This window comes from Notamacropus eugenii, chromosome 1 (genome assembly GCF_028372415.1).
Source record: "Notamacropus eugenii isolate mMacEug1 chromosome 1, mMacEug1.pri_v2, whole genome shotgun sequence".
NCBI lineage: Eukaryota > Metazoa > Chordata > Mammalia > Diprotodontia > Macropodidae > Notamacropus > Notamacropus eugenii.
The window spans coordinates 754,569,807-754,582,564 of record NC_092872.1 but is presented as its reverse complement, the minus strand read 5'-3'; the positions used below and the strand labels follow the sequence as shown (position 1 = coordinate 754,582,564).

At 51.9% G+C, this 12,758-nt stretch overlaps 1 protein-coding gene across 1 annotated transcript in view; it reads left to right on the top strand.

Annotated features, from left to right (window-relative positions):
• The window catches only part of NBAS (NBAS subunit of NRZ tethering complex), a 280,935-nt gene that overhangs the window by 174,783 nt on the left and 93,394 nt on the right, over positions 1–12,758 (top strand). The window contains exons 39-40 of the mRNA XM_072642657.1: positions 5,840–5,916; positions 7,145–7,282. Coding sequence (XP_072498758.1) covers positions 5,840–5,916; positions 7,145–7,282 — 215 coding nt within the window. The remainder of the gene's footprint in view (positions 1–5,839; positions 5,917–7,144; positions 7,283–12,758) is intronic.

Below are 12,758 nucleotides of genomic sequence, written 5' to 3'. Positions count from 1 at the left end.
TATCGAGGTTGATAAAGGGTCATGAGGAATAACTCTAACAACCGTTAGGAAGCATTCAGTGAATAGAAAATGCTGAATAGCCACAACAAACGTCGGGTGATCAGGTGCGGCTCTTTAAACCTGCACTTGTGTATTTGGGTTGAACTAGGGCAGCGTGTCCAAATGCAGTTGATTCATTAAAAATTATGATTTATTTAGCACTAAGAATAATTTTTTCTGCCATTTTAAAAAAATAGGCAGTTATTAAGGGAAGAAAAGGTCATCATCGGGTCATTTAGAAGGAAACGTTCGGGCCTTTTTCTTTTTGTCAGTGCTTGAAGAGGTTTGACAAGCTCTGCCCCCGGTACAGTAGGTGAGCCCAGTGGTTACAGGGCACTTGAGGGCCGTTGCTGGGGCCCCTGCACAACTGAAAGCTTTCGTGTTGGTGGTAGAGCAGTTGGCCAGGGGTCTTGAACCTTCCAGGGAAGCCCCCACTTCATCAGTATCCACCCCCATCTGGGCTCCTTGCCCATGTTTTCCCTCCAGTCATCTGTGAATATCCTCCTGTTGGCCATCCCTGCCTTTTCTTTGGCTGCTTGATTGACCCTCTCTCTTTATCTGGCCGTGGTGTACCCTGCTGGAGTAGGACATGTAGAATATAAGGCAGCATTTCTTGGAGGGCCTTTTAGTTTTAATAATGTAAACTTGTTGCGTGTCTCCTCCACACCACAAAGTCATTCTCCAGTGACTTGTCGCAGTCAGGACAAAGGTCGTGGAAGGCTCCACTTCTGGAGCAGAAATTCTGGCTGGACTATCCCCTGGCCACATCCAGGGAGGCTCAGCATTGGCCTGATGATGGGAGAGGAACTCTTCAGCCACACCAGCTCTCTGCGAGCAGTGATGGGAGCCCCTGAGGAAAGCCATCAGACTGTCTAGGTACGCCCTACATCCCTTATGAATATGAAGTGGAGGTGATGGATAGATTGAAGGGATCAGATCTGGTAGGCAGAGGGCCCGAAGAACAACGCACAGAGGTTTGCACCAGGAGGCAGCAACACAAAACATCCCAGAGAAATAGAAGAGCAGGAAAGCAAAATGGCGCCCGATGGGCTTGACCAAGGGCTGAGCAAAGAAGGGAAGGGAAGGGATGGTGAAAGGGGGAGACTAATTGTAGGATTCCAGAGAACAGGAAAGAAACATAAGAAGGTTTTCTTAAGTGAACGATGCAAAGAACTGGAAGAGAAGAACAGAACCTCTTCAAGAAAATGGGAGAGATCAAGGTAAAAATTCATGCAGAAGTGGGCCCGATGAAAGGCAGAAATGGGAAGGACTGAGCAGAAGGAGAGCGGGCTAAAAGGAGGCAGCAAAAGTGCAGAGAAGAAGTAAGCAAGAAGGATCCTAACATCACTGATAACCACAGCGGAGAGTGTGGAGTGGGCCTTAGGAGACGTTGCTAACAGTAAGTCTGCTGGAGGTGATGGAATGCTGGCTGAAAGATGGTGCTGCCCTCAATATGCCAGCAAACTTGGACAACTCAACAGGGGCCACTGGATTGGAAAAGATCACTTTACATCTCAGTCCTAAAGAGAGACAATGCTAAGGAATGTTCAAATTACTGAACAGTGGTGCTCCTTTCACATGCCAGCAAAGTTAGACTGAATATTCTCTAAGCTAGGCTTTAGCAGTATGTAAACCAAGAATTCCCAGAAGAGTAGACTGGTGTTCATGGAGGTAGAGGAACTGGAGACCAAATTGCCAACAGCAAGGAAGTTCTAGGTAAAAGCGTCTGTTGCTTCATTGACTTGACTAAAGCCTTTGGCAGGCAGGAGGGCAGAGCATGTTAGGAGATGATTAAGTGCTTGAATTGATGAAAAAGCGTTAAGTGTTTGTGACTCCAAGAGCTGAGGATACAAAGGGTCCTTGCTGTCTGATGCTCCTGGCCCAGAGGGGAGATGACGCATGGAGGAAGTTCAGCTGCAGATGGGGCTGATGGGTCACAGGGTCAGGACACATGGCCCAGCCTTGAGAGCTTGAGGGGACATCATACGGTTGGAAGGCTCTGCCTGGCACAGCAGAGCGCTGGGGCAGGGGCTCAGGAGTGGTTAGCTTGCTCTCAGCAAGTGACCCAAGCTGGGTGAGCGACTCCCTGGCTACCCCAGGTGATTGAGGCGGGGGGTGTGGGGTGAAAAGAAGACAAGAGGAGAGGGTGCCCTTCATCTAAGTGTGGCTCAGGGTCCAAAAAAGGCAGAGTGACCTGTCTCTTCCTGTGGAATGTACGCTTCCTCAAGGCAGAGCCTGCCCCACAGCGCCCAGCACAATTCTGGGTGCCAGAATGGAGCTTAGTAAATTCTTGTGCGTACTAAGTAATTGGTCTCTCCTGGCCCTCCTTCTGAATCCTTTCTTTAAGAATGGAGTTGGTGAATACTGAGTAATACTGCAAGTCATAGCATGTGTATGTGTTAGCAGGCAGTTAGTGATGTGACATTTAGCAAGAGGGACTTGGCTGCTGGGACCACAGATCTGCGAATGCCTTCTCTTCCCCAGAGCTTGGCGCAGGGCCCCTCCTTCCATTGTTGCTTCATCCATGTAACACACACATGTATCAAACTGCATGAGATCCGGATTACTTTAGAAATGAATCTCCCTGAGCTCAGACACCCAGGGCAGGGTTGTCCCCATCAGAGCTTCTCCTGGGAAGGTGCCTGTGTATTCCATGGTGGCTTTGCAGTCAGGCAATATGGTTCTCCATGTCGGCTTCCCCCATTGTTAAATGACTGGCTTGGTCTTGGTCACCTGGAAGGTTTCCTTGAGCCCTGGCATTGGATGGATCTGTGAGTTTGTCACAGCTCCCCTCTGGGAAGTCCTTCATGGCCTCTGACTGCCTTCCTTTGAGAGGGCCTTTCATTCTTTGAAGGGGGCCAAAAGTCTGACCCCTAAGGTGAGTGAGCACCAGTTTTATCTGCCCAGAAAGCAAAAAGAGAGATTTTCTCCTAGCCCTGACTCACTGATGGACTCCAAAGGGTGATTCCCAAAGAGGTCAGGCATGTGTGTGTGTATATATGTGTATGTGTATGTGTTTGTGCATGTGTATGTGCACTGTGCGTGTGTGAGAGTATGTGCATGTGTGTATACGTGTAATTGCATGTGCATGTGTATATGTATGTGCATGTGTGTCTATGTGCATGTGTGTGCATGTGTATGTGTGTATATGTGTGCAGGGGGGAAATCTCCCCTCTGAGAGGTTTGGGAATCCTCACCTTTGCATTTGGAAGCATCAGGAAATTCCTGAAGCACTTAGACTTCCTTCTTGGTAGCCAGCCTTCATGTGATAGGGAGGAAGGGAGAGAAGAGGAAGCAGAGACCTCCCTGCCTGGCCCAGGGAGGACATGAGTGCCAGTGGTGAGATGCAGGGAAGCAGGTGGAGTGTTATTACCAGGAGGATGCAGAAAGATCCCCTTGATGTTCACAAATCAACGCAATTCCCTCTGTACAGCCTTCTGGATCTCTCTGAATGGTGGGGCGGTCCTGCATCTAGAGTAAGAGAACCAGAGTTGGAATTCAGATCCCATCTGAAAGACTTGGACATATCACTCGCCTTGGACCTCAGTTCCCTGTAAAATGGCAGAGTTGACCAAGAGTATCTGTTCGGCGCATTCTTACTTTAGTCCCGCAATCCTAGGAGGTGCAGGTGTTGTCCTCCCCATTCTACAGATGGGATAGTGGAGGCTAGGAGCCATTAAGCACCCTCACCTTGGTTGCCAGCCTAGGTCTGTGTCTGAGGTTGGATTTGAAGCTGTCTCCTGTGTGTACTCCCAGCATGCTTTTCACTGCAGCGTCCTGAGGAAGGCGACCCGTGGGCTTGCGCCTGCTCAGGATGGTAGGGGTCTGTTAGAGGAACGACCTTTCAGCCTGCCCACTTCAGCATGAGCCAAATGTGGCCGCTCCCAGGGTCCTTCCAAATCATCTGCTCATGGCAGCTTGTCCAGTTCTCTGGAGCTTTCTCCTTCCTGCCTGACCAGGACCATGGCTCTCCCTCGAGCTCTGGATCAGTGAGTGGAGAATATCCAGCACGGGAATGCTGGTCCGGCACGACCCTGACCTTTAGTGTGTCTGGCAGCACCCTGGTTGTGGGAGGGGATCAGCTCGGGGCCGCTTCTGCTGTTCTTGTGTGGGACCTCTGCACAGGGGACCGGCTTGGGGATGTGGGGGGAAGCATGTGATGTCATGGAGCCAGCATGAGACCTTGGTGTGGCCGTGCTGGTTTCTTCCTTCACCTTCCGGGGCTCAGTTGGCTCATTTGTGAAACGAGGGGCTTGGACCCAGTGGTGGCAGCTGCTTCTGCAGCACACTCAGCTTCAGCACTGGCTCCCTGCCCTCCTTGCCGTGTGCACTGGGGCTCGCTCAGGGATGGCAGGGCAATTTACTGTTGGTCAGAAGGTAAATCTCCAAGTAGATGGGTGAATGCCCGTTTCCAGAGCCAGACATCAATGGCTTGTGTGCTGTGTCCCCTCTGTCAGGGCGTGTCATCAGGAAGTGACTTTCCTTTAAGATCCTGCCTTTTCATTAATCTTAGACTCACTGAGCCTTCTTCACCCTACGCATATTTTAATGGGAGTGGTTTCTGTTCTTAATGGGATCTGCAGAGCCTTTTCTGGAAGGACATCGTGGGGAAGGGGGTCCTGCCCGCAGAAGCTGTAGGCAAGGAAATGCACATCGACTGTGGACAAAGAGAGGCTTTAGCTGGCAGGACATCCACCCAGAAGCTGAGAGTGTTCCTGTGCCTACAGGGGGCCTCACCCTGTGCTCCCTGCTGGAGAAGGTCTTACTGCTCATCAGAGCAGCATCTGAGAGAAGTGTGGACAGGGCTATGTGGAGTCCGGACCTTACCTGGCTCCATGTGTCATTCTGGGTTCCCCAGGATGGGTGGGCATTGGATGGTATTCTAGGTGTGTCTGGGTGTATGGCCTGGACACAGCGCTGATCCGTTTGGATGAGGTGTAGACTGCATGGGCCAGTCCTAGGAGATGGGGAGGATGTGCAGGGCAGCAGCAGGCAGTGTAGACTGCCCATCCAGTGTAGGAGGTGTTCACGCAGCTGCAGGGAGCGTCTCCCAGATAGACTTGCTGCTGCGCCCTGTTTTAGGCCTGATGCCTTGGGCTGCCTGATTCACCATGGTAAGAGGGCACTGAGTTAGGGTTCTGCTCATGGCACCTTTCCAACCTTCCTTCAGGGCCTGAAGTACCTGAAGATCAGTCAGTCAGTTAGCAAGCCCTGATGAATGGGCCAGGTCGAACCCCATCCTGAGCGTGGAACCAGAGTTTTTCAGCAGCTTTGCCATCCCAGTCCCTGTTCTCCCAGGTACCCCTCCCCCCAAGGTGGAAGGGCTTTGAGGATGCATCTGGTGCCATGGTCTGAGTCTTTTGTTTGGGGACCAGCCTGGGTAAGGCTGGGGAGTCTCATCACGGGAATATTGGCTTTCCTGTCCCTCCATGGCTATGCACAGGGCAGACACTGGAACCATGCAGCCATCTGTTCTAATGCTGGTGTGCCCACGATGCTGAGTTCAGAGACCTAGGTCTTGCCCATGAGAACCTTTTACAGTCCCACCCCTCTTGTGGGAGACACATCAACCCTGTGTGGGCCAGGCTGGAGGGTAATGAAACTGTTGTTGGTGCAGGGGCCAAGGTGGGACCCCTGACTGCACATTGGCCAGTACAAAAGAGATGTGATGTAGGTGACTGTTGGGCATGGCTGCCACGTGGGCCAGGTGGAAGCAGGGCAGCTGTGTCCCCAATCCCCACCGTAGCATGTCCCCTGCTGCATGGGCCATATGGTCACCTTGTCCTTTCTTCTCTTTCAGTCCTCCTGCAGCTGGCCAGTGATGCGTTCCCCCATGACATGACCTTGGCCTTGGCTTACCTGCTTGCCCTGCCACAGGTGAGCTTTCACACAGCAGGCAACTGGAGCAATGTCCTCTTCCTGGACACCGTCCCTTGTCCTTTCCATGAATCGGCATCAGAATTCCATTTTGTGGGGGTGCCATGTGGTGACTGACTTCAGATGGCACTTTGAGCATCTCTGGGCGTGGTTAATGGAAGCAGCTTCCTGTGAATTTGTGGGAGTCTGGACACTACCATCTGACTCTCAGTCTGAGATTCTGGTACAGGCAGACTTATAGGGTGAGGTAGAGAGAGAGCTGGACCTGGGTGTCAATCTGGCCTCCAGCATCTCTCTGCTCGGTCCTAGACGGGTCAGCTAACCCCTCAGAGCCTTGGTTTCTTCATCTGCTTCACTTCATCACATTAATATCTGCTCACGGATCTGTTGTGAAGTTCACATGAGCTCAGAAAGAGTCCTGAGAAACTGCCTACACTGTCAGTCAGCGAGTCAGTCAGTCAGCATTTGCTAAATGCCTGCGAGTGCCGGGCACAGGGCTGGGGGCTGGGGAGGCACAGACAGAAACAGAAATCCTCTCTGCCTGCAGAAGCCTCCATTTGCCAGGGCCTAGAGGCCCTTGTGCATCAGTGTGTACAGAATCAGGACAGATGAGAAGGGAGGGGTCCCACAGCTGGACTAGGCTGGGGGTCAGGGACCATCATGGAGAAGAGTTTAGGTCCCTTCCTGAGGACCAGAAGGATTCCACAAGGCAGAAACAGAGAAGGAATGAATTCTGGGCAAAGGTGTGGAGATGAGAGATGGAGTGGCTCTGAGAGAAGGGCTATTTGGGGCTGAGCTGGGGATGCAGATTCCCTGGGCTTGCAAAGACAGGCTGGGCCATGCTGCCAAGGGCTTTAGCACATAGAAAGAGACCAGAAGGAGCCACAGGGATCTGTGGAGTCCAGAGTTGAGGTGTCTGATCTGTGCTCTGGGCAGGTGTGGGGCAGGGACCTGGCCCTGGGTGAGGCCAGGGGCAGGGGAACTGGGCTGTGAGGAGAAGAAAGGGTGAACCCTGCGGCTCCAGACAGCTCAGACCCAGAGCCATCGTGGTCATCATCACGGTCATCATCCCACAACTGTTCTGAACCTCATTCATTGGGCTACCTCAGAGCAGCAATTGTGGGTGGAGCTGGTGGTTTCCTGAACCCAGACCTTCTCATGCCTTCTGGGGGTGCTTTGTGTTCAGAGGGCTCTGCTTGGCTGCTCATTTGCTCCCTTTTTCTTCCAGGTGATGGACGCTAGCAAATGCTTTGAGAAGCAAGTGCCGTCGGCCTTGTCTCTCCAACTGGCCGCTTACTATTATAGCCTGCAGATCTACGCACACCTGGTGCCCTGTTTCCAGGACCAGTGCCACCCGCTCTACAGGGTGAGTCCATTGGTGTGCATGGCTCCAGCCAGGCTGGCAGCATCTCTTCCTGTGGGTCCCCTGGGCAGATGCCTCCCTGCTGGCCATGTACCTTAAGAAGGATGTGTATGAGCTCAGGAGAGAGGATGGCCAGCCTGGGGAAGGGCCTCAGGCCTTGTCACATGGGCACCAATTCAGGGAATTGGACTGCATTAGACAGGGGAGCTGGTGGTCTGCTAGTGTTCAGGGGCTGCTGTGTGGAAGGACCATGAGACTAGCTCTGCTTGGCCCCGAGTTGTGGGAGCAGATGTAGCCCAAAGACCCCCGGCCTGGATGACCAGGGAAGCTGGGAGCTCTTCTGGTGTGGCCTAGGCCACCGCAGGGTCTGGAGGAGTTGTGGTGTCTCCCTTCCATGGGGTTTGTCCCTCCTGGGGGAGGGAAGGCCCCTTCCATTGGATGGCATTTCATTGCGTTAACCAAACAGTTTCCTTCTGGGGGTCTAATTTTTCCTTCTAGCTTCAGAATTCTTTAATTCACTTCTTTTTTCAAGATTGGAACTAAAGAGAAAAGAATGAATTAGCATCTGAAGGAGGGGGCTTGGCTCTTTGGCCACATGTCTGTCTTAGCCAGCCTTGGCTCTGGGTCATTTTTCCTTTGACCAGAGGGCTTCCAGTGACCCGCTTAGCCATAGTGACGGTCAGGAACCAAACCAAGGCCCCTCACTGCCCATCAGAGGGTCTGTTCCTGCCAACACAGAAGGATGCAGGGCCGCATGGACAGGTGGGATCCCTGGGTGCCAGACCCTGCGGCAGTACTACTTTAGGAGGAGGAGGGGGGTTGTGTGATTGCTTTACAGTCACAGAAGTGACCAACAAATGCAGCCAATACAAATGTGGTATGTGTTGATTATAAAAAAAAGAAAAGGTTTCATTTGGTCATGTGAGGGCCAGGTTGAAGGCTGTCCTTCCCAGAGGGAGGTCCAGGTAGCTGTGGAGGTCAGACGGGACTCCGCGATAAGTACGACCCCAGAGACACTGGCCAGCGACCCTCCAGTGAGGTATCAGAGAGGACACCCCTACCGTCACCCTTCTGTCATGGAGAAGACCCTGCAAGGGCCCTGTGTGAGGGCCTCCATCTGGTTTTAGTTCTGAACGATTCTGTGCCGATGGCATCCAGCTTCAGGAACGAGGAAGCGAGCGTTTACCCAACAGACATTGGGCACATAGCTAAATCCCAGGGGATGACCCAGGCCTAGTGTCCGAGCTGGCAGACTAGTGGGGTGACCAGTGCACAGAGAGGACGTTGGCACGCGTAGCTCAGTTCGCAGGTGTGGACAGGAAGGAGGACTTTGAATTGGAGAGGGAGACAAGAGGGCAGCATTGCGTTTGAGTGGTTGACTGCTCAGTGCTCCTGATGGTCTCAAGCTGCTTCACATCCCAGAAATCTCCGTGTTTAATGCCTTTGTCCTCTGGATGGTGCTACATGATGACAGAACACCAGTCTCTGAGGAAGCCGTTGTGCCTCTGACCCGGAGGCCACTGGAGAGATGCATGGTGGGAGAAAGCCTCCTGTAAAACAGTGATGTGAAGCGGTGGTGTAGGTGTGATTAGACATGGGACAGGTCAGTACTGGACCACTGAGATTGAGAGATGAGGGATAGGGCCCATGAAGTATAAAATGATCCAAAAGGGGACTGGCATGTTGTGCAGATCTGTCCCTGGAACAACTTGCATTAGAATCTTGTTGAAGGCAAAGTGTTTGGGGGCTGCTGTCTGCACTGAGGGAGGACTCACCTTGGTGAGATCAGACTTTGGGAGCTGGAAGGGACCTCAGAAGACTTCTAGGGCTATCTCTACTCGAACTAGAATCCTCCTGAAAACCCCTGACAGACGATCACACAGTCCTTGGTTGAGGACTACCAGGTAGGATAAGGTCGTGACCATCTCTTGATACAGCCTTTTCCCCGGGGCATGGATCCATGGAAAGTTTGAGGAGGTAAAAATTAATATTGTGAAATGGTCCTTTTATCATTCTGTAAGGCACTTTGAAAGTGGGGCAGTAAATTGTGAATGATTCTACCTCCCTTTGAAGTTAAAATGGGATCCAAACACAGGCCATCCTAGGACTTACCTTATCCTTCATCAGGTTGTGAGCAAATGATAATCCAGGAGGACTGCTTGTCCACAGGCTAGAGACTCCAAACAGCCTCCCAGCTGTGACTTATAAAAAGTTTGAGAGACAGAGTTCTGATTAGTTATCATTTTATTAATTATGCTAGCAAGTAATTAATAAAAGGATCAGTCACTTGGCTGTCTCTTGTGAACCAGAGGTGAGTTATGATGGCCTCTTCATTACCCTTGAATGAGTGACTGTTCCCAATGGACACAGCCAACTTTGACTGGCTAACCATCAGTGAGACAGAGAATGTGTAGTAATGTTCTAATGAGGGACTGGGGGACATGACTGATTACGTCACTCTTAATTCCAGACCACCCCCAGCCTGGGGCAGGCTACACAGAAGGTCTACTCCCCCAAGCTTGAGTAGAACACAGTGAGCTTCCCAAGTTGGGTGTCCTCTGACCAGTGTTTAATCTGAGCCATGAGGGGGTGCACTTGAGGACACTGACCTCCAGGGGAACTTGGACACCCACTGGCCCTCTGACCCAGTGCAAGGCCCTGTGTTGGCCTCCGTTTCCTTATCTTCAAAATGGGGATCATGATGGCACCATGTCCTGGACTTGTGAGGATCCAATGGGATGGTGCCTGTCAGAGTGCCCAGCAAACCTCCCAGGGCTCGTCTTACTGCTGAGCCTCTTTTCTCAGTGCTTGCCTGCAGGGGTCCATCTGATCCTCTTCTGCCTTGAGCTGGACCCTAGAATTAGCTATGGAGGCATCTGAGGCCTCTCTCGTTTTCACTGGAGCACCTCGGGGGGTCCTGGAGCCCTGAACTTGAATTCAGAGCCCGTGAGTCCGACCCTGGCTCAGTGGCTGCTCTAGGCTCTGGCACACTTTGGGGCCCTTCCAACCAGGCTGGCCTGAATCCCAGTGTCTTGTGGGACTCTTGGGCAGATTTCCTTTCTTTCCTTTAAAATGTTTTCCTGCAGCAGATTAGATGTTTTGTGCGTGGGCGCTGGGCTGTTTGTTCTCAGGTTTTTCCAGGTTCCTTCTGCGTTTAAGCCAAGTGGCCATTATGCTGTGAATGAGGATGGCAGTGAATGGGGGCTGTGTGCAGGGAGGCACGAGGCTGGTTTGGTCAGACCCGAATTAGAGATGCCATCTCTTTCATTACATCCGAGTGAATGGCAGTGACTTGGCGTCTTCATTACTTGTCTCCTTGTTGAAACTCTTCTCTTTTAATTGGCTGTGTCTGTGTAGACAAATAGCTGATGGGTCCCTGCCTTTTGCTCCTAGAGTTCCCAAAGCCTGGAGAGCGAGGAGGCTGAGTCTGGCAGGGACACAGGGGTTGTACGTCTGACTGAGAGTTCTAGGGGAAAGCTCCAGACATAGCAGGAGTTAGGAGGAAGAGAGAGGAAGTCCAGCATCTCTCGTCATGCCTTTCCTGACCATGCGTGGAAACCAACCTGGGAGTCGATGCCTGACTGTGGTGACCCTTGAAGGGGAGAAGACATGGTGGGCAGCTGTGGGTTCTGGGGAGCAGCAGTGAGAAGCCAGTGTGTCCTAAGGCTACATCCTCTAAACCCTCCCCTTCTCCTGCCATCCCCGTGACTGCCAAGGACACCACTCAGGAGCCATCCTGGACCCTGACCTCTCTCTCACCCCCATCCCCCATCTCTAAGCTGCTGCCCAAATCTGTGATTTTCCCTTTTGGATGTGCCTCCTATCTCCTCTGCTGTGACCCTGGTACAGACCCTGGTCTCCTCAGGACTGGGCTATAGCAGTAGCTGCTGTGGGCCTGCCTGCCTCCAGTCTCTCCCCACTCCATTCGATCTTCCTAAAGCCTGGTCCTGACCATGGAACCCCCTGCACTGTGAGCTCCATGTTGTTCCAAGCCCTCCTTCATCTCTGGTCATTCATGTCTCAGTTCCACTGATTGGATGGCTCTCTCTCACCTCTGGGCATTTTCTGGCTGTCCCTCCCCGCTCTGACTGCCCTGCCTTGATCGGAAGCCCCCCCATTATTTCTTGTTCATTCTGTAGAGAGCTTTCTCTGTATGTTTGTTTTCAGATGGTTTCTCCCATGAGATTGTAAGCTCCTGGAGAGCTTTTTTTGTGTCCCCAGCATTAGGCACACAGTAGGTGCCTAATAAATGTTTACAGACTGGTTGCTCATGCCCACCCCCCAACCCCCACTGCCTTGTGTTTCCCTGTTGGTGGCCCCATTCCTCTGTGTTCTGGATAGATCTGGGTACCTCCTTGCTCTCTCTCCCATTAGACCATCAGTTCCTTTTGAGTAGAACTTGGCTCATTCTCTCCTTTCCAAGTGCCTTCCTGCATCTCACTGGCCCTGCTCCATGTCCCAGATCCTGTCCTCTGAGCTTGGTTGGCCTTGGTTTCTCCTTCAGTGAGTCCCATCCAGCCCCTCCATCGATCGGGTACCATTTTGGGTGCTAGGATCCTTCTGGGAAGGCAGAGACCCTTCTCTCCTCTGTCCTGAGCTTCTTGTGGCCTGTCTGATGGAAGCTCATTAGCTTGTTTTCAGTGACCTATCCTTTGTTAAACAAGACTGTCGAGTTCAGAATTAAATACGACAAATTTCTGATGAATCCTCCAAAGGTAAAAAATGGAACTCAGAGTCATTTCGACTCGGTGCCTGCACACAGAATCCTGTTCCCTGGGACCTCGGTTTGTCTCACTTGTCACTTGGTCCCCCATGTACTCAAGTGTAGGCTTTTCCCATTTTTTCTGGTTGTCCTGTGGAATTCTAGAAGCCGACTGACAGACTGCTCTGATTTCTCTGGAAGCATTGGGGTGATCACTAGGCTTTCTTTGGAGGAGGGCCCTGGGTGGACCAGGAGTCAAGGCCGGGTCCAAGCAGCCTGAGGACAGACCTTCCATCGTTCCTGCCATATCTTCCGACTTGGCTCAGCAAACAGCCACCTGAGATCACTTTAAGATGTATTTTGCATTCATAACCAGCCTTCAGGACTCACGTCAGTTGTGACTGAAGAAGCAGAGGGAGACGTGCAACCAAAGTCGTGGCTGTGCAGAAGGCGAGGACTTAATTTCTTGTGACCTTAATTCTCTAAGAGTTTTGGAGGAAAAGCGAAGACCTGGGTTCAAAGCTTGCCTCGGACACTAGGGCCGAGTGTCCCGTAGGGAAGGTCAGCTCCAGAATGCTGGCGTCTTCCACCACTCTCTGCTCCCTTGATTCGTCAGCAGCCAAAGAAATGACCAAAAGGTGGTTTATTTAGATTCCCTTTTTACAGAAGCTTGATTTGGTTTTTGACGACATCACCACCAAACATTCGCTACCTCTTGCACGCTTCCTGGCTTTAGGAAATGTCAGAGGATAAATTCTTTCCAAACAGTGATTTTTG